This window comes from Manis pentadactyla, chromosome X (genome assembly GCF_030020395.1).
Source record: "Manis pentadactyla isolate mManPen7 chromosome X, mManPen7.hap1, whole genome shotgun sequence".
Classification (NCBI taxonomy): Eukaryota; Metazoa; Chordata; class Mammalia; order Pholidota; family Manidae; genus Manis; species Manis pentadactyla.
The window spans coordinates 145462885-145483870 of record NC_080038.1 but is presented as its reverse complement, the minus strand read 5'-3'; the positions used below and the strand labels follow the sequence as shown (position 1 = coordinate 145483870).

General features: G+C 47.7%; 1 protein-coding gene across 2 annotated transcripts; it reads right to left on the bottom strand.

Annotated features, from left to right (window-relative positions):
• Positions 1–1665: 1665 nt before the first annotated feature.
• On the bottom strand, positions 1666–17153 carry ZNF275 (zinc finger protein 275). Of its 2 annotated transcripts, XM_036887194.2 has the most exons (5): positions 17018–17142; positions 9219–9441; positions 8668–8772; positions 8006–8107; positions 1666–7673 (listed from the first exon to the last, which is right to left on the bottom strand). In XM_036887194.2, the coding sequence occupies exon 5, from the start codon at positions 7642–7644 to the stop codon at positions 6517–6519; it is 1128 nt and encodes a 375-aa protein (XP_036743089.1). In that variant the 5' UTR covers positions 7645–7673; positions 8006–8107; positions 8668–8772; positions 9219–9441; positions 17018–17142; the 3' UTR covers positions 1666–6516. The 2 variants fall into 2 exon arrangements, with proteins under 2 accessions (XP_036743089.1, XP_036743088.1); XM_036887193.2 differs by lacking the exon at positions 9219–9441 and having other exon boundaries at positions 17018–17153.
• Between the last annotated feature and the right edge of the window lie 3833 nt (positions 17154–20986).

Below are 20986 nucleotides of genomic sequence, written 5' to 3'. Positions count from 1 at the left end.
AGCTACAATGCAGTGAGTACTAGAGCAGACCCTCTCTTGTCTACCTCCATGCCTGTGATGGACTGAAGGTCCCCGCCCCTCCCACGCCGAATTCCTACATTGAAAACTTAACTCCCAGTGTGGTGCTGTTAGTAGGTGGTGCCTTTAGGGGGTGATTAGGGGATGAGGGCAGAGCCCCCATGAATACAATTAGTGCCTTTATAAAAGAGACCTCAGAGAGGTCCCTCACCCCTTTCATCTTGGGAGGGCACAGCAAAATGATAGCCATCTGTGAATCAGGAAGCAGGTTCTCACCAGTCACTGGCTTTGCTAGCACCCTGATCTTGGACTTTCCAGCCTCCAGAACTATGAGTACTAAATGTCTGTTATTTATAAGCCACCTAATTTATGATAGTTTTGTTATAGTAACCTGGACTAAGAAAATGCCAGTGGCCCCTGCCAGGTGGGCCATGAGCTGGACAGAAGTGGGCTGGGGCAGAGGGCCATGGGTGGGAGCCTGGGCTAGGGTAATAAGAGAGGCCCAGATTCAGGCCTGTGAAGTGGGGGTCTGGGGACTGTAAACTTTCAGGCAAGTGAAGGACTTCCGGTGGGGGACTTCAGACGGGTGGTGTGGAGAAGCTACGGGGCCCCAGACTGAGTCAGGGGCACTAGGAAGAGGGCCAGAAAGGAACATTCTCTAACCCTATCTACAGGCCCATAGGGCCCCAAGAGCAGAGCCCTCCCCTTTGGGCCCAGTATTAGCCATCCAAATGGGCCTGTGGCCTTGAATTTTGCACAACCAAAGCTTGCCAGAACAGAGCTTACACGTTTTAAGGAAAAACAGGTGAATTACTGGTAGCAAACATATCACGAATCCAGCAGAGCAAATGAATGGTGCTTTCCGAGCAACTGGCCAGCAAGGCAAGGGAGCTGCACTGGGGCTGGGGCAGGGCGGCAGCACACCACTAGCCTAGAAGCTGCATTTGGGTCCGAACTGACAGCATGAGGGGGCTGCGGCCTTGCCTGGGCACCTCCAGGGAGACTGGGCTGCTGGGAGGAGTCATGCTCCTTTCCCAAGCGTTGCTCCCTCCCCCTGGGACACATCATGGTCCCAGAGGGCCGAGCCCAAGCAGTCCTGGAGCCCACTCTGCATGTCTTTCCGGGATGGGGCAGCTGACTCCACAGATGGCCCTGTTTGCATTTGGGAGGGTCAGAAAGCCAGGGGCCTGTCCTCATTCCCTGCTTTTTCTGAAGTAATGGTCACTAGAGAGGGGGCTGGTGACTGGCCACCAAGAGGACTGACCTCCCCACTCCCACCCCACCCAGCCCAGAGAGGCTGTCCAATCCTCAAATCCCAGAAGCCACTTCTGCCGCCCTATTTCCGGCCACTAGAGGAGGAGGTCAGGGTCCACACTGGTCCTTTGCTCCCACATGGAATTCAGACTCAGGGGAGAGCCCTAGCTGGGGGTGGGGAAGGCAACTGGCTGAACAACAGACCCCACCTGTCAAGAGACAGCTCATACTTCCAGGAAAACCAGCCCTCCCTCAGGAGAGCACCTCCTCTCCCCTCTAGGCATCCAGCAAGTGGGGGCCAAGAGCACCTGGACCCCAGGAGACGGCAGAACTCCAGTGTGGAGCAGGGGGCACGGGAGGAGCTGCTGAGGAAATAAGTCAAGACAGCCCAAAGCCATTTAACATAGATTTATTGAAGCCTGCTGGATGCAAGGCACTGTGCTAGATCTGGTAGGGCGATCAGACACCAAAGGGCCACCCCTGTCTTCTAAGAGCTCACACTCTAAAGGGTGGGGGAGGGCAAAGGGGAGTGAAGCTCTAGCGCAAGGCCGATTATAGTAAGTGCCAAACGACAGACAAGTCAAGGAGATCGGGAGGAACAAGAGCGCCAACAACAAAAATATGAAACTGGAGCAGGACACAGCTACTGTTGCTGGACATACAAATAGTGTTGACGGCCTCGTTTACAGAGACCATTTCTACTTTGAAAGTAAATACCTAAAGTGATGAATGAGAAGTTCAACTTCTAAGTATACTAGTAACAGAGAAGCTATCAATTCCCCAATCTGACAGATTTGCTGGAAGTAGTGAGGCACTTCCAAAATAGAGAACAGTGGGTGGTGACTTAACTCATCTCACAGGCAAACATGGGGTTAGTACAGGAACAATCCCCAGACAGAAAAGCACTGGTCAAACTCACCAAGACTAGAAGGCATAGATTTTCACCCATCTTAGCACACAGAATACAGTACCACATTTCAACAGGTTTATGATGGTCAGGTGGGAGTTGGACCAGAAATCTGGGCCTGGCAGAACATGAAGAACCCCAGCCACATGATTTTTCTCAGGAGGCCAAATGGTAAAAGCAAATGGTCTTGACAGATTACGGAAGGCAGAGACCCACACAAGCTGGCTCCAGTCAAGGGAACTTACGGTGGGGACACAAGTGGACTGATGAGGGCAGTTGCCAGAAATCCAAGAGCATGACAGGCCACGCCGCCCTCAGGGTGCGGGCATTGATGCAGCTCTGGGGTATCCAGTAGGAGCTCACAGATCTTCAAGCTGGTGTTACCCATAGGGACAACTCCTCTAAATACAGCGTGGCTCCCTCTTTCTTCCAACACCAACTAAGACCTTCTGTTTCCTTGTTCACACTTCACAAACGAGAACCTAAAAGGCGCAGCCTGCTGTCTCCAGCCAGCTCTGAGGACCGCTGCTGCCCCGGATTCAGGTGTTCAGTTCTGGTTTAATGTGGCCTTGAAGGGGCTGGGGGTCACAGGGCACACAAAAGGGCCAAAGCCCAGGGCACACAGAATGCAACCCCATTTGAGAAAGATACCCACAGTGATTGGGTGGGATTCATCTGGAAACGCCAGAGTGGGCATGACACAACTCATCAACAACAGGAAACCTTAGTAAGCAGCAAAAACGGTAAACCATGACTTTCTTTTGAAAATTTTGGCAAGTATTCAAAACTTGAACAAAAGCCATGGAGGGTTTCTTTCAGAATATAAAAAACGGGTATATTTCTAATGAGAGCCAGCATTCCACGTAACCCAACTGCTCTTTGTTTCCCTTGCAAAAGGAATACATGTGATTAGAAAGAAAAATGAAATGAGGTAGGCACAAGTGCATAGACAAGCACACACAACAGGAAGTTTGATCACATTTCGCACCTGACACAGCAGTATGCCGAGTCCAGGGACATCCACCCCCAAGTTACCAGAGGCAAAAATGGAACCCGCTGCAACTATAGGACACACATTAAAGCCAGACTACTGCGTTTGGAGAGCATGGACATCACCCGCAAATACAGTGACGGAAATGACATGGTTTTTAGTGTAACTCCAGAAGGTTTGTTGGAGAGACAGATACAGAACCAAAGATGAAGAAAAATAGAGGGCATGAGGGGATGCCGAGACACTGTGTCCTGGCTGGGGAAAAAATGGAGAAGTGACGATGATGACGCTGAATTCCAGTTAATACTGCATCTGGATCCTTCATCACAGTGGACAGATGAGTGCGAACAGGCAAGAGGGGGCGGAGTGCTGCCAGGTAAACGCAGGCTCACCTGCCGTGGATGTCCACAGTCCTTACCAAATGACACTCACATCCAACACGTCCTAACAGCTTGAAGAGAGAGAACTGATGCAGGCGAGAGGTAGTGACTTCAGACGGATTCACAGCCACAGCAGGAACTGAAGCCCACAGAGCGAGAGGAATGCTATGTAGCAAGTGCCTCTCCAGCCTGAGCATCGGGATGGAGAGGTCACAGGGGGCTGCTGTCATGGCCTGGGGGCCATTCCAGAGCACCTTCTGGCTAGGGTCACAGCGATCACTGTGGGACCCTGCCTCCCAGGACAGGGGCCTGAGAAGCTCTTCCAAATGTGCTTCTGGGAAGTTCTGCCTCAGTTTCAGGGGGCCCATCAGAAGGCACAATTCCTCTCTGGGCCCTATAGTACTCCTCTGGGCACAGCAGTTGGGAAGTCACACCACAGCCCCAGTGGAGCCGGCTTCTACCTCTGGGCTCTGCAGGCCACTGGAGAGGCCAGGTTCCTGGCCAGCCCTTGTTGCTCTTCCCCTTGGGGGAGGCTGCTGGAAGTGACAGCCAAGCCCCAGGATGATCACTTCTATTTCTATGCCACACAGGCCATCAGAAGGGCATTGTTGCCCTCTACATCCTTGTTTGATTGCCCCTGCTGGGCACGGTGGTGGCAAGTCATAGCGCAGGCCTGGTGTGGGCAGCCTCTATCACCATGGCAATGCAGGCCATCAGAGGGGCACAGTTCCTCTTCGAGCCTTTAATCCTTTGCCCCTCTTAGGTGTGGCTGCAGGAGGTGATGTCAGAACATGTGGGCGAATTTACCCCGACTTGCCAAAAGCAGGAGCCACCAAACCAACCCCTTTCTAGTTCAAGTCACTCAATAGGAGGAGGATGAGATCCATGTGACATCATCAGTCAAGTGAGTCTTCTTGTGTTTGAGATGCCTCTCGGGTGGATCTGCTGCTCAGGCACTGAATCCACACTGGGCATGGCCAAGGCTCCCAGGAGCTCCAAGGAAGGCTGGCTGGTGCCAAGACCACGGTTGGACCATTCCATTGCTCTCGGGAAGGCCCAGCCCTGCTGCTGATGGCTAGGGCTATACTGAGGAACAGTCAAATGGTTCGGGCCAATCTGCAATGGATGTTTCTCTCATGTGCTTGAGTGGCCAGCTCGGATAGTCAAGTACTGCCTGCAGACATGCACAGTGTGCACTGTGGATGAGGAGAGAGCCTGTTTCTCTGGCCCATTCCCATCCAGCCTGCCCACCTGGTGCATCCACCTTCTGGTGGGGCAGGTCTTTCAACTTTTCATTTGTAATTAAAATTCTAGAAGAAAATGTCATCACATCTAACTACTGAAGGAACAAAATTCACGACTCAAAAGAGAACAATGAAATCTTGGATATCTAAAAATTAAAAGCCTGCACACAAAAAAGTAATAAAATTGCTACAGAGAGCAAAGTGGTACAACTGGAAAAGAGATCGCCACAATTGATATAGAAAGAACTGCTGTATAAAGTCAATATACTCAAAGGTAACTTGGTAACTGGTCAAGGAGATGAACTTAAAATCTGCATGCAAGAAAAATGGCAACAGTATTTAAATCATTGCATGAGAGAAAGACAATGAGAGTAGGAGTCAGGAGGCACAGCCCCATCCCTAGTTCTGGTACTAAAGAGTCCCAGGTAGCAGCAGTGACTATGGTGATGACAGCAGATGACCTTCAGAGTGTGCACCTCTGTGCCAGGCATGGTGCCGACATTCTCATGATAACCTAAGTGGTAGTCCTGTGATCACCCCTGTTTTACAGAGCTCAAGAGGGTTGGCCCTGTGAGGAGAGGCTATCCTTCCGAAAAGGTGGTATCGCACACTTAGATTTGAGTCCTTGAGACATCCTTGTTATCATGGGGATGCTCTCTCAACTACTTCAGTTTAAACAAAATAGTGCTGCTTGAGGACAAGACCCACTAGCCTGAAAGAAAGCTCCATAGACACTAGTTTGGGACACACATGGAAGTCATCAGATTGAATTGGTTTAAGAAAAAAGGATTCAAGAGAATTTAACCCAGATTCAATTGCTGATCCTAGGAGTATGACCTCACAATGACAAGTTTTAGATGCTTAAAAGAGTCTTTTAAAGGTCATTTAAAAAGTCACACATTAAGTTGTTATGTTGTAGAACTACAGGACAAATTTTAAAAAACAGTAATTGTCCTAATGTTCCATGAGCATGTACTTATGGCTTGGGAGACGTTTCTAGTGTGAGACTTGTGCAGTGACTGTCATAGTGCCACATGGCACACAGCTTAAGTGGATGGAAGCTGTCGGATGTGTTTTGAAACTGCCTGATGACTCAAGAGGGGCTTTGAGGTTGGTGAAGATGGTGAGGTCAGAAATGCATGTGAGGAGTTAGAATAAAATGATCTCATGGAATGGAGCAAGGGAAAAAATGGAGTACTTTCTAAATTAATATATTATTCTATATGTGATTTACACTATGTACGAATAAGTAAATAAATTAGGTATCATAGGACAATTGTGTACTCTATTTACATCACTAAACGTTTAAAAATTCAAGCAGGCTGAAAACCTTTGGGACGATCTCTTTGGGAAAGGTGGGATCGCATTACATTGACGCCATCGTTGACTGGCTCTGTGCCGTACTTTCCCCGAGGGGGAGCTTGGAAGAGAGGACCAACACATCCGCTCTGCACCCGCACATCCAGGTTTTTCTTCTCCTTCTCATATTCAAGGTCTGTGGATTTAAGTACCTTGAGGGTACTTCATGCCAGTTATGCTTGCCAAAACAAATTAATGTTGTCAAAGCTACTCACCATAGGCAACATGGGAAACATGTACACTTACAAATTGCTGGTGGCAGTATAAATTAGTTTCAACCTTTCTGACGAGAAAATCCCTGCGCGCTACACAACCGTTCACCTCCTGACTGCCCCGCCGCCTCGGGCCAGTCGGCAGCATCTCCTACCGGCGGTGGGCCGGCTGGTGCTTCTGCAGCGCGGCCCGCCTCCTGAACACGCGGCCGCACTCGGTGCACTCGCAGCGCCCGGCCCCGCTGTGGGTCCTCCGGTGGCGGCTCAGGCCGGAGCTCCTCCGGAAGGCCTTCCCGCACCTGTCGCACTCGTAGGGTTTCAGTCCGCTGTGGATCCTCCGGTGTTTGATCAGGTCGGAGGGCCCGCGGAAGGCTTTGCCGCAGTCGCCGCAGGCGTACGGCCGCTCGCCGGTGTGGATGCGCTGGTGCTCCAGGAGGCTGGAGCTCTGCCGGAAGGCCTTCCCGCACTGGCGGCACTCGTACGGCTTCTCGCCCGTGTGGATCCGCCGATGCTTGGTGAGCTCCGAGCTTCTCCGGAAGAGCTTGCCACAGTGGGGGCACCCGTACGGCTTGGCCCCGCTGTGGATGCGCTGGTGCTCGGCCAGGCCGTTCACTCCCCGGAAGGACTTGCCGCAGTCGTCACAGTCGAACGGCAGGTGGCCAGTGTGCACCCGCTGGTGCTTCAGAAGTTCCTGGCGATCCAGGAAATCCCTGCTGCAGGCCTTGCAGGCAAAGGGCTTTTCCGCAGTGTGAAGCTTCTGGTGTCGGAAGAGGTGGGTGTTCACTTTAAAGGACTGCCCACATTCCTCACAGTCAAAGGGCTTCTCTCTGCTGTGGACACGCAGATGCTGACTCAGGCCAGCATTCTTCTTAAACCTTTTCCCACATTCCTCACACTCGAAAGGCTTTGCCTCCTTCTCCATTTGCTCCCTCTTCTCCTTGGCATCATCCAGGACCTGGCTCGGGCCAGGCAGGGGATCGGCAGCCACGTGCCTCTTACGGTGCTCATTGAACTCAGAGACCCACCTGAAGACCATTCCACAATCCCCACACTCCCAGCCCTTCTCCTCGCTGTGTATTCTCTGGTGCTGCACAAGGAGGACCTTAAGCCGAAAGGCATCCCCACATTCTTTACATGCAAAGTGATGTTCTATGGGCAGATTCTGGGGGCTCCCCCCACTCCCCTCAGAGTCCCCATTCTGTTTGACCTCAGGGCTGGGCTCACTGGCCCTTGGGGAGCGTGTGGGTGCCATTTCCTGTGGCTGGGCGTCTTCACCCATCGTCTGGTGTTGGTTCACCAAGATGTTTTCTGAAATGAGAACCGCAAGACACTGCAGTATGCAGAGGAGGAAGGATGGACGTTACTCTCCTTTGTCAAGAATCACTTTGCTCTTGAAACACCTGCTTAGCACAGGGCCTGGAGGCCATTGGAGAGGATGGCTGGCACCCATCCATCCAGAAAAGCAAGGACCATAGCAGAAGGGGCAGAAGGGTCTGATTGGTGGATTCTCCCTACCAAACTGAGCATGAGGAAGCCTCCCCTTCTGTGATTGAGGAATAGCCAAACCCCTTCCCCCAAGCCTCAGTTGGGTGCGCATCCCCCCCACCCCGACTATTTCTTCAGGTTTCCTTTTCACTCACCAGAAGGCTTAGCTTGATCCAAGTTAAGGGATGGACCTGATGCCAGCAGCACGTCTCCTTGCACCAGGTGTGAGACCAAGGTAGGATTCAAAACAGGAACTCCTGCTCACAAAAAAGGAACTGGGTTTTGATGGCAGCCAGAGATGACATCAGAACGGTGCAGGCTTTCAAAGGGGAAACCCTTTCAATCCTCAAAAGTGTTTGAAGGATTGACTGTGACCTTAGGCAAGTCATTTGCTCATTTTGAATGCCTTGCCACGGGCCAGCAGTCTCTCCTCCTGACAACACTTGCCACTCATGCATGTGGAGCTTTCTGTACCAAGCTCTCTCTTAAAAACAAACTACAATAAACAGCCATGCCATCTGTACAGAATTTGTGGGTTAAAAAATATTCCATATGATGGTGGCCAGTTTGTTGTTGAAATTTATTTCCTAATAAAAGACTTAGAGGGCTTATTTCCATGCCAATAGGAGCTGGGAGGGAGCCCTCCTACTCTTGTGATGGCAGGTGTGGATTGCCTTACAGACGATCCCTGGAGGGCACAAGGCCCCAGAAGGCGATCTTATGTAAGGCTATGCATGCCAGGTGCCCCTAACCCCACTCCCACTGATATAGGACTGTGAATGTAGGACCTAGCTGGAAGGGGTAGAGCCATCCTTACCCACGGAAGTCACATTCCTGTAATGTGCCAGTGTCCTCTGCTCAAGGTCCAACCTCAAACATTCTGTGTGAGGGACTACGCCACGTTGTCAAATGTCACCAGATCCTGAAAGAATTCCCAGGGAAAGTCAGTTCTTCTATCCATTCTAGAATGAGGCAGGGGGAATGCCAGTAACACCAGAGACAAGAGGTGAGGGTCTAGAGGTGTTGTGCACTGCTTACATGGAGATCCAACCAACAAGCCGTATGAAGTCCTGGAAAGAGAACCTGACCAAGTGACAGGAGCCCCAGGCCATGGCCCCAGCCTCCCTCTGCCTTCCCAAGGGACCTCAGTTCAATCACTTTCCTGGATTGAGACTCAACTCCCCTACCAGTATGATGGGAATTACAAATCCCGTGGGCATCCTTTGTTTGGCAGACTCGGGGCAGAGGAGAAGGGGCAGTGAGGGAAGGCCCTGCAGTGTGCTGTGCTGGGGCCAATAGGCAGAGGCCATGGCTAGAATCAGAGAGCAGTGAGGACTCCTGAGCTAGGCAGAGGGAAGCACAGCTCACCTGGGCCTCCTGCACCTCAACAGGGCCTGCCAGGACCTGGTTTCCTGGGGCTCCATCCTGGGGAACGGCAAGACCCTGAGGGGCAGGCCGAGCTGAGGAAAGTGAAGAGCCATGAATGACAGCATCCCTGCCTCTGGGTCCCGTGGTGATTTCCTTTCCCCTGATTTTAAATCTTGAGTCTTCTCTTTTGCAGTGGCTGAATGAACCCAGAGCATGGGTATGCCTAAGAAAACATACCCCAAACAGTGTGAAAAGTTGGCTGGCAAAGAATTAATACAGGAAGGCCAGAGGGGGCCCAGACAGGACCAATGAATGCTGGCCCAGGCACATCCTGGAGAAGACAGAGCTGATGGTGAGGAGACTAGTTCCCAGAGACAGGCCTGCCACAGGCCTCTTAGCAGCCAGCCTCCGAGAGGTCGATGCTCACATTGCACAGGCAGGAAGCATCCCCCCAAAATTATCTGAAGAAATAACTAGGAAGCAAGAGAGCCTTTCCAATGTTGCAGGAGCAACAAAAACCTGGATTGGGCCACTGAAGGAAGAGAGGCAACAAACAGCAGGGGCTGGGGTTTCCTGATCGGCAGCAAGTCACTTTAAAGGCCATACCCCACCCTATGGAAACAGTGGGCCAGGCAGCAGTGAGACAGCTGCAGACAAGAACTTACCTGTGATACATCTGACAAAGTGAAAAGTTGAACAAAACAAATGAAAAAAGAAGCTTCACAGAAAAGATCTTCAAACACTAAGTTGCTAAATAAAAGATCTGAACAATATGTACAAGTTACCTTTTTCTTCCAGATTGCCAAATATGTGAACTATGATAAGGTCCTATCCACAGACATGTGTGCATCATAGGCTCCCCACTTCAGTGAGTTCAAAGAAATAGGAACAGTTTCTGTTCTAACGTCAGGTCAACTCAATTCAATTTATCATTAAATGAAAAGGAAGCATTTCTACACTAGGTCAAGGAGTACAAAGCCCAGATATTCCAGACTTTTACATAAAATTAGACATTATGTTAAAAGGGATGGGTAGAGACTTCAACTTCTGGTCGTGATAGACTAATAAGGAATAGGCTTGGTGTTCTGTCATGAACAAAAGTCAAGAGCTGGACAAAATAGATGTTAATAGACACTAGACAGCAGGCAGCACAGGATCATGACACAGACCTGCATTCGGGGCAGGTGAGGCAGCTGGAAGCTACCGAGCAGTGTTCCAGAAAGGGAGCTACAGTGAAAAAAGAGCTCCAAAACATCTGCATAAGGTTTCCTTTGAATCTTTCCAGATTACTGAGCCACATAAGTATGAAGTGAAGCTCCCAAAGACTAGGAAAATAATCATCTAGAAGCTGTCAGCTGAACAACTCCAAGGACAGACAAACATACAAAGATGTTCAGGGCCCAACCAACCAGAGGGAAGTCCTCAGTGATCACCTGCGGTATGCAGTAGAGTATCCGATGGACCATGCTTGGTAGCAGTACTGATCTATCCCTGGAGCCATAGATACCCTGGACCTGCTCTGGAAAAGCTTAAAAATAGGCCTCAAAGGGATCAAACTGTGCTACAAATAACTACCTCTCAAAACAAAGTCCAGCACTTTTCAAAGTGAAATAACAAAATCTGGACACTCAACAACATAATCTCTACAATATCCAACATCCAATAAAAAATTAATGAAATGCCAAGAAGCAGGAAAATGTGACCCATGGCAAGGAAAATAATGTCAGTGGAAAACTAAGAAAATTGTTTTCCAAGTTTGATGAAACCTAGATCTAAGAGGCCCAGCCAGCCTGTAGCAAGAGTAAACAAACAACAAAACCAAAAAACCACACATGCACATCAAAACACATATAATCAAACTGTTGAAAACCAGTGATAATGAGAAAATCTTAAAGCAGCCAGAAGGAAAAAAGGATTTTATACAGAGGAGCAAAGATAATAACTGCTGACTTAAAGTTAAGAATAACTTCAAGCCACACACAACTGAATGATATTTTAAAGTGCTAAAGGAACAATACCATATCAACCTGGAATTCTATATTCAGTGAAAATATCTCTCAAAAATGAAGGCAAAATAAAAACTTTTTCAAACAGAAGTGGAGAGAATTTGTCACCAGCAGAGCTGTCCTACAAGGCATATCAAAGAAAGTTCTTCAGATGAAGGAAAACGATAGATAAAAACTTGGATCTACACAAAGGAATGAAAAATACCAGTAATGTAAATATGTGGAGAACTCTAAAACACTTTTACCTCCCTCATTTAAAAATCTTAAAAAAAAAACTGATCACTTAAAGCAAAAATAACAGTAAAGTAATACAGGGTTTATAGCATATGTAGGAGAATGTATGGTTGTATGCTTTCGGAGTAACTCCAAGACTCTGATACATGCTAGTAAGACAGTAGTGGAGATACAATACCATTCTAAAAAACAGTCCAAAACAGGAAAGGAGAAGAAACAAAGGAATGAAAATAGATGGGACAAACAGAAACAAACTGCAAGATGGCAAACTTAAAGCCAACCATATGGATAACTAAGCTAAAATGTGATGGGCTAAACACTCTGAACAAAGGGCAGAGATTATCAGACTGTGTTAAAAAACAAGACTCACCTCAATGATGTCTACGAGAAACTTCAAATATAAAGATTTTAAATGTAAAGAGATAGGTTAAAAGTAAAGGATGAAAAAATATACTACAAAAGGAAGGGTCTAAATTATCCCAATGTATAAAAACAAGAGGGGGAGGTGACGATGACTATGGCTCAGGGCAGGGAGGCCCATATCCTGCACCCTACATCTTAGTCATTCCTTCCAGACACTCTGACCTTCATTCTGTCCTAGATATGCCAGGGTGATGCCCTTCAGGGCCTCTGAGCTGCCATAGGGTGGCCCCTTCCTAAGAATTCGGGACTCACTCAAGTGTTACCTCCTCAAAAGAGCTTCGTATTTTAGCCCCATCAGGATTTACTTGTAATACTTTTCACTACCTAAAAATTATCCTCTGAAATTGCTTGTGATTTTACCTGACCACCCGCTACCCCCCAGGAGAAATGCCACCTCCACAGGACAGGGGCGCTGCCCTGTCTTTCATGGTCACCTGCAGCAACTTCTGGCACCTGGAGGGCATGTGATAAATGGTGGGGGTAGGAGTGTGTTAAATGGGGAGAACTTCCATTTACAGAGCATCAACTATGTGTTCGGCACGGTGCTGCTTCCGTCAAATAATTTAATTATTGCAACCTATAGTTACTACTGTCTCTGCTTTACAGAGAAGGAAGTCATGCATCTGAGAGGTTAGGGAACTTGCCTAAGATCCAGCTCCCAAGATTTGAGACTTTTTGAACCACACCAGAATAGAGAGAAATACTATGCAACACTCTAACACCAGACCATATCCAGAGGGTCCTTGCAGCCTAATGGTATATATGGTTTTGGGGACTGGCTTGAAACCAGCCCATTAATATGCCATCGCAGACCCTCACTGTGTAAGAGATATATATAATTCTCTCATACTCACACACCATTCTCCAAAGCCACCATGTTTAATTGAGCAAATCCTCCTGAAATGTTTCATTTAATTGAGCGGGTCCTATATTAGTTTTTTACTTAATCAGCATGATTAACTCTTGAAATCCAGGAGCTACAACCCCAAGTGAATTGTTATTTATCCTTTCCTGTGTAGCAACAGGAGTGGCCCTTCCTGTACCAGGCTTGCTCAGGGCACTTAACCTGAGCACACTTCAGATCACCATCCACAGTAACACAGCCTATGGACACACAGAGATCATTTAGAAGGTGTACATAAAATGGAGGGGAAAAGTGAGCCCTGCTTTAACAAAAAGAAGCTAAACTGTAATTAAGTGTGTGTGGTGAATGCTTTAGAAGCAAAGGAAGATCATTAAACAAGACAAAATACACATTAACCGCTCCACTGCAGTTAAGAATAAAATTATCATCAATCCTGGAGACAATCTGATCACTCAGAAGCCATGTTCCTTTACAGCTCTACTTTAAATGGTGCAATTCATCTGGAAAAGCTGGGTTCTGTGACACAAGTGACAAATACAGGTGTCCACTGCAAAAGTGGGCCTTGGGGAACCGAAATCCAAGCAATTCCAGGCAAAATATGAAAGCCATTGTAGTGCTATCTATGGACACAGGGGATGATGCTAGCCTTGAACTTAAGGCACTTTGACCCACTGTGGAAAAGCATGTCCCAAATCTCAGAAGGTGCACTCTGACACCCAACAGGGAAATGCCAGTTAAGAGAAAGACTACAGGAAAACAAGTTTTTGCCTCTTAATATAAATAATATAATATTACCGTCTTTCTTTCAGTAGGATTTGAAGAGTAGTCTAACAACCAACTATGCTCAGAGAGCAAAGGCCCTATGGAGGCTGACTAGAGTCCAGCCTGGACCTAGCCAAGTGCCCCTGGACACTGCAGCTGTTTCATGAACATAGGAAATCATGCCAATGCTAACCCACTGCCTGAAAATCTGAAAAATTGTGTATTCTAAAACATGAGAGCTCATGTGAGTGAACAAATGTTTCTGTTAAGTGCTTCAGATGGCAATAAAATTTTAACCAACTTATTTAAAACCGATTTTCTGTAGGGAATCAGAAACATTAAGAGAACCAAAACAATCATTCCATTTTGAACCGAAAGAACAGAAATTGAGAGCTGAATTCAATGGAGATAAAACCGATCCACGGGGTGTATGCAGAGAAGACAGGTAATGATTCTATAGCATCTTGCTGTGCTGATGGACAGTGACTGTAATGGGGTATGTGGGGGGGACTTGATATTAGGGGAAGTCTAATAACTGTAATGTTGTTCAAGTAATTGTACATTAACGTTACCAAAAAACCCCCCAAAATCAAAAAACGATCCATGTCACAAAAAGTAATGAATAATTAGGTATCTTCTGGTCACCTCTGCACTCAGGACCTCTCCTCAGGACATCTGGCTACTATTAAAGGCCACTTCTGAGTCTGAAAGATCAGTGTTTAACTGATGCCATGGCACAAAGAGCCAAGTCACCTCCCCAGCAGGTGGTGCCCTTCCCTGGGCAGTGGGGGCCAGGGAGGCAGCAAGGCCACCCAAGCAAGATCTGTCTGAGTGCCAGTAACACTGGGACTCCCTGAAGCATCTAAATAAGGACCTGCAACAGAATACCCTCAGGCCCAAGAAGACAACAGCTGGCTCAAGGTGTTCAGTTTGGTTCTGGGGGGAGCGAAAATACCCTGGAGGATGTCTTTATAGATCACAAAAGGGAGCTCACTCTTCAGCATCTAATCCAGATAGGTGCCTTCAGTTCCCTCTCCCACCCAAAGGATCATCTGGATTCCCAATTCTCCTTACTGGGTATCTGTTCTCCCTTGAGTCATGTTGCTCAGATTTAGAGAACTGTCTCTGGGCAAAGAAGGTTCAGCAACACTGGCATGTAGGAATGGAAATGACGCTTCTCACTATCTTGCATCCTGACACCTGGGGTCTTCTGACAGCATGGCCAGCAGACGTGGCCTGGAAACACCCAGATTTACCCAAAAAAGACAGAAAGGGATGGCTCATCATGTCTCAGAACAATTCTGAGCAATTAGGCAGGCAGATAAGGTCCTACCTGTTGGACTGAATAATTCAGCGAGGGGACAGAAGCAGACTTGGGTGCACCTTCAGGGAACATGTCTTTGTGGGTTGTGAGTGTTGGACCAAAAGATAGGCTGAGAGAAGGCACAGGTAAGGCTGCAATGCAGAGCCGAGCTCCTGGGTTGGAGCTGGGCCTGGTCCTCACATGCTCACAAATTGTTTGGCCAGGATGTGGCCACCAAAGACCCATTTGGGTTCACCTTGTACTAAGCAAACTCGCTGCTACTAGAAGCAGAACCCTAAAGGGCCAAAAAAGAGAGGGTGATGCACCAGAAAAGACTGTTTCTCTCAAGATGTCTATGTCTGTACATGTCTTTTCTATGTGTGTGGGACACATCTGTCCCCATCTCCCCCACTTTTCCTCTCTCACTACCTGAGCACCTGTCCCTCCCTGTTTAGGTTTCCATTTTCTTTCCCTCCTATAAAAAGCCAGAAGGTAGACCAGAAGGGGATTTTGTAGTGTTTGTTACACTTAACTGAGGAAAGGTTATGTTTCCATTTCCCCAAGAAGCTGCATGGCATCTTATTAAAAATCAAAATAAACTATCAGTACAGCTTTGTTTGGGTTACACTGACCTCGATATGAAAGATTCTGAATGGGGGTGGGAGATGCTGTGCAAATCGCAAGGGGCCCTGGGTCCTTTGGGGAGCACAGGCAGGTTAGGGCCAGGGCTGGATCAGGGGGTTAGAAACCTGGCTTGGGGTTTGCTAAGATCTCAAGGGGCAGAAGAACAAATGTGGGTGGGACCAAGGAATCTGCATTTTCAACCAGCACCCAGGGGACTGGGATGCAGAGCTGTGCCTCTTTAGCAGTGGGCCTGTGTAGAATCTGGAGGCTTCCTCATCTCTCCACTGCTCACTCAGTGGACAGGATTCCTGCCCATGAGCGTCCTGACTGGGACCTCACTCTGTGCCCTCAGACTTCTGGGAAGAGAGTTCATACTTTCTAGTGATTTTGCAAGGGGTCTTACCCAAAGAAGGCTGGAAGTCACTACTCAATAGGATTCTACAGATGCAGGGACTTTTTGGGGACTGGACTAGATTGTGCCGCTCCCCCTCCCCCCACCCCGTGCAAGCTGCTTCTACTTAAAGGCCAATGGGGGAGGGAAGATGGGATGAGGCAGCATTAGTACCCAGAGGGGGTGCTGTTCTAGCAATCCCATCTGATATCCTTTGGTAGAGGAAAAATGTCGGGTCTGAGGTTGAAGAGGAAATATTTCACTGACCAAGGAGACTGGAGCGGGCTGGCAGAAGGGCGAGGCTAAAGCTGGCTGGAGGTCGTCAGTTGGAACAGGGTGGACCTCCGGGAAGAGGGCCAGGATTTGGAGACGGGGGGGGGGGAGGGGGGGGTGTTTGAAAGGGACCATGGACTTCGGGCGGCAGGCGAGTGTGTGGGGGATGGAAAAAGACATGTAATTAATCAACGAAATATACACTAGAGGAGGCAGCAAAGAACTTTAAGGGGGGCACTGAAGAGGAAGCTGATGCCCCCCCAAAAAGGGCGACAGAAAAAGCTCTGTTCAGATTCAGGGCCTTGAACTCGTCTTCGTCCAGCAAGGGCTGTTCTCTCCCTCTCCCGGGCAGCGCTTGGGCGCTGGGCTAACCCCCACCCCCACATCCTCCCCGCCAAACTGAGGCTTGACCCCCTACTCAAGAGGGAAGGAGACTCCATCAGAATGAACCGAATCCAGCTCACCCACTCAGCACCCCTGGCTGCGGCTCGGTCTCCCTCCCAGACTGGGAAAAAGCCCTTTAACAGCCCCCTCAACGCCCCTCCCCCTCAGCCTCCATTGCGCTTCGAGGGAGGGTCCCCTCCTTCCCATACTGCCCTTTTCCCATCTCCAAGCGCCCCCCCAAAAAGCAGCATAGGCCTCGGCACGTCCGCGATTCCGGCCAGCCGCCCGCCGCGGGAAGGCCTCCCGGCCTCCTCGTACCCGTCATCCTGGACCCGTTCCCACTTCGGCTGGCCCCAGGGCCTCACAGCTTTCCGGGGGCCCAGAGACGCCCCCGACGAAAAGGCTGGGCCATCCCCTAACCGCGCACTCTCCCGGGCCACCGCCCAGCACATTCTCCCGCGGCTAGGCGCGATCATCCCGGCCCCATACGCCTTTACGCGCCCGCGCACATCCTCCCGCACTCCGCACGCTCACCGCGGCGGGGCAGCGGCTACTACACGGCCCTCGGCAGAGCGGCGCTGGCTCGGCCCAGGCACGCCCAGCGTGGCAGGAAGCACCACGGAGCACCCCGCAGCCGCCAGCGCAGAGCAACCCCGCGGCGCGTTTCCGGAGCCGCGGGCGCCGCTGGGGGTAGTGAGGGCGCGAGGCCCCGCCCAGGCCCCGCCCGCCGACCCCAATTGGTCTGGAGAGGGGGCGGGGCAGGAAGGGGGCGGAGATGAGTCCCGGCGCGGAGGATCAGGCCAGACCAAGACCAGCCGCGCGCTAGGGCCCGAGCCCTACGGGGAGCAGGAGAGTGGCTTGAATGTACCAATGAATGAATGAACGGGAGAGTGAATGGGCCCACCCACGAAGGAGGGAACGGAGGAATGCGCAGAACCCTTACCCCTTGGGCGCCTTCCGGTCAGGGGTGAGGGTAGGGAGACGAGAACGGAGGGCGAAGCAGAGCAACGCCAGCTCTTACTGTAGGGTTCAAAACCCCTCACTAAGTCACCAAAGGTGCTGTGAGCCCCTGCTGTGCCCGACACTGAGAATACAGCCGTGAGCTAAAGCAGGCCGCATCCCTGCCCTCTTGGTGTTGGGGGAGCGTTGTGTATATTTTCCTCGGTTCTTGTCTCCGCTGCAACAAAGAATTGAAGGGCAGAGAGATAGTAATGAAGCAGAGTAAAAGTTTTACTTAAAGTTACTTAAGAGAAAAAGTGCTGGCGACGTCAGGGAAGAGAGGCGCCCTGAAAGGTTTAACCTTTATTTAAAGAGAGCAAGTGCACGCTTGCAGAAAGGGGAGTGTGAGCTGCCTCACAGAAGAAGCGCGCTAAAAGGTGGAGATAAATTTTTAAGGCTACGCACCCAGAAAGTATGGGCGACCTCAGAGAGGAGCGCCCTGAAAGGTTTAGGGTCTGGGGTTTTATAGGCGGTTGAGGATTTTCAGGAAAGTGACAAAGGGCCAGATGATAGCCTGATGGGTTTTCCTTTGTAGGTGACCTTTTTTCTATTTGTGCCATTGTTAATGGAACCTTCCTTTGTTATTTTCTAGCTGGTTATGTGTCTACATGTGAAGACTTCTGATTTCTGGATGTTAGTTCTGTTACCTGTTACTTTACTAATATCTTCCATTGTTTATAGTGGTTTTTCCACTAATTCTTCCTGTCTAGTTTTATGTGTGTATTTTCCTCTCTCTTGTCTAATTACGTCAGATCATACCTCCACCACAATGTCAAACAGTAATGAGTATTAGGCATCTCTTTTTGTTTTGTTTCTGACTTCTCTGAGCTAAAGTTTCCCCATTGAGCAAGTTACTGGCTTTGGGGCTGAGATCTGTATATTTGATTAGCTAAGGCCCGGGAGGGAAGAAGGGATGTAAGCATTGAGAGCACAAAGGGAGTCTTGTTATGGGGCACACGCTGAATACCTGAGAATTGAAAATGGGAAGCTAATGACAGGTTTTCAGGAGGGAAGGCATACATTCTGGAAGATCACATTGCAGAACTGTGAAGGGTGGATTGGAGAAGAGAGCAATCAGATAAGAGTTTTAATAGTACAAGCAGAGAATGATGAGGTCCTGAACTGGGTCAGCAGCAGCGGGAATTCAAAGTAAGCCGCTCAAGTACAGGTGCAGAGGTAAACATTGCAGGGCCTAGTCATAACTGGATGGGAAGGATACAGGACTCGGAGGCGTCAAAGACAATACTAAACAGTTAATTCTCTGAGTGCTGGCATTTAGTAATAACCTTTGGAAGAATTCTTCTTTGGTACTTCATCAAATCTTCACACCAATTAATGGTTCTCAAGGAGCATTAGAGCAATACTTGTTCTCTACTTGGAAACTAAATATTTTGTATATACATAATTCTGAAATCCTTTATAGAATATTTATTTCAAAACTCTTTTGCTAGTTTACTTATATCATCTCAATTAGTTTAAGAAGAGTGACACATTAACATGCATTTGAACAAGGTGATTAGTAAAAAGAACACCTTCCCACCCCACCCCCACCAAAAAGAAAAAGAAAAGAAAGGGAACATACAAGAAGGATTCCCATCGCCTCATGTATAAGTATATATATCTGCCCAAAGTGTCACCGAGGACAATTTGCTAATGTGCAAACGTCACAGATCATTGTCAATTCACAAACCTTTAGCCCTCCTCTGGCTTTTTCCTTCTGTTATGCATTTCAACCTTCTCTTATGGTTATAAGTTTGCATATAAAGTCATTAATGTTCTAAAAGCAAATATTCCATTTGAATATAAAAGCCTTCACTAATTATGATGACCTACTTCATATTTAACAATAACTGATAATACAAGTAAAAGACCTCCAGAAACGATTTATAGACTTCCTATTTTCTACTATAGATAGATATCACTGATCTCCTAAAAACTGATTTCTGAATAAAGTCATGACCAAAGTGTTAATCAAAGTATCAATTTTCTTCATGATACATATACTTCTAGGTAAAACTCCCAGTTAACGGCTCCCTGTTTTAAATGACTGCCACAAGACTATTAACGAATCCCAAAAATAAAAATCCATTTCAGAATTACGTTAAATCCAGAACAATGGGTTCAAAACGGAAAGTGGTTAACCGTTTACATGTACAGTCTGAATGTCTTCTCCCATAGATTCAGAAAGAAACAAACCATCTTCTACATTTATATGCACATTGCTTTTTAACAATGTATTGTGTTACTGAATACAGCAGACCTTTAAGAGTTGCTCATGTATGTTTAGTTTTTAGCCGTTTCTGGTTCTGAACAGTTCCAGCTTGTTGAAGAATCTTCTATTTCTCTTGCAACATATTCTGCAAATATAAAAGAAAAAAGTGATAAAGTGTGGGTAACATTTCATGTTTAGATAACATAACTGTACATTAAGCTTCAAAGGAATACTCTTTAAATCAACACTTGTTAACCTTTCCTCTTTCACAACTTTTATGACCCAGTTTAGATAACTGTGTGCTCACCGCTAATACACAAAAACAATATCATCATCCTATCTAATGGCCATTGAATAGGCAGTTTTTCATTCTTAGCAATATGGAAAACATGCTTTAACTCTTGATGTCAAAATGCACAAATGGCCCTGTCAGTAATGTGTTTCCCACTAGTGGGCAAAAGCTGTATGACAATCCTTCCTAAGGGTAAGCACGGGGGAAATGTTCCTCCTGAACGATATCCCAAAAGCATTGCTCCTGCCTGAATGACGCTATCTCACAAGCTTCACCTCTTGAAAACTAATGAGGATTTACTGCACTCTAAATTTTCCAGAAGAGTTCATTTTCTCTAAGAGCAGTTTACTTTTCATTTCTTCTTACTGACAACATATACGCTCTGATATGATAAGAAGAGCCAATGAGCATACTATATCCATTTATCCTAGAAGATTTCCAAACAGGAATATTTCACTTAAACATTTCCCCTCTGTGGCACAACAAAGACTTTGAAAGAAACAAAGAGCAGTGGGTACAATTCAGCTAAAATGTACAAATTATTTACAATGTAAGGTTAACATTTCCTACGCAGTGGAATAGTTAACTATCACAGGAACAATGCTTATTTAAGACCTTTACCTTAGGCTTCAGCTAGTGTAGGTCTAGACTGAACATAAATTAATTTTATAGGAAGAAAGCTCAATTGGTATTTGAAAGGGAAGAAAGGTCATCCTTATTGGCTTCTAGGAAATATATGTCAATTCACTCAAGGAGTGAGGTTCCAGAACTAAAGAGTTTATCTGCTTAGAAAAAAAATCCAGCAAAATATATTTTTCACTGGAAAATGCAATATGATAGTACTTGTCTTAAGTATTTGCACCAATAAATGCTAAAAACTGATACAAAAGTTCTCAAGGCTCAAAAACACCAACTTTACCTTTGTTCTTGTTGCATTTTCCAAACTTGCTCAATCTTTTTGTTAACGGTGTTGATAGAAGCGTTAGCAACCGTGTCAAAC

Coding starts and splice junctions, on each gene's coding strand:
- ZNF275 (XM_036887193.2), bottom strand. CDS start 7,644: ATGGGTGAAGACGCCCAGCCACAGGAAATGGCACCCACACGCTCCCCA.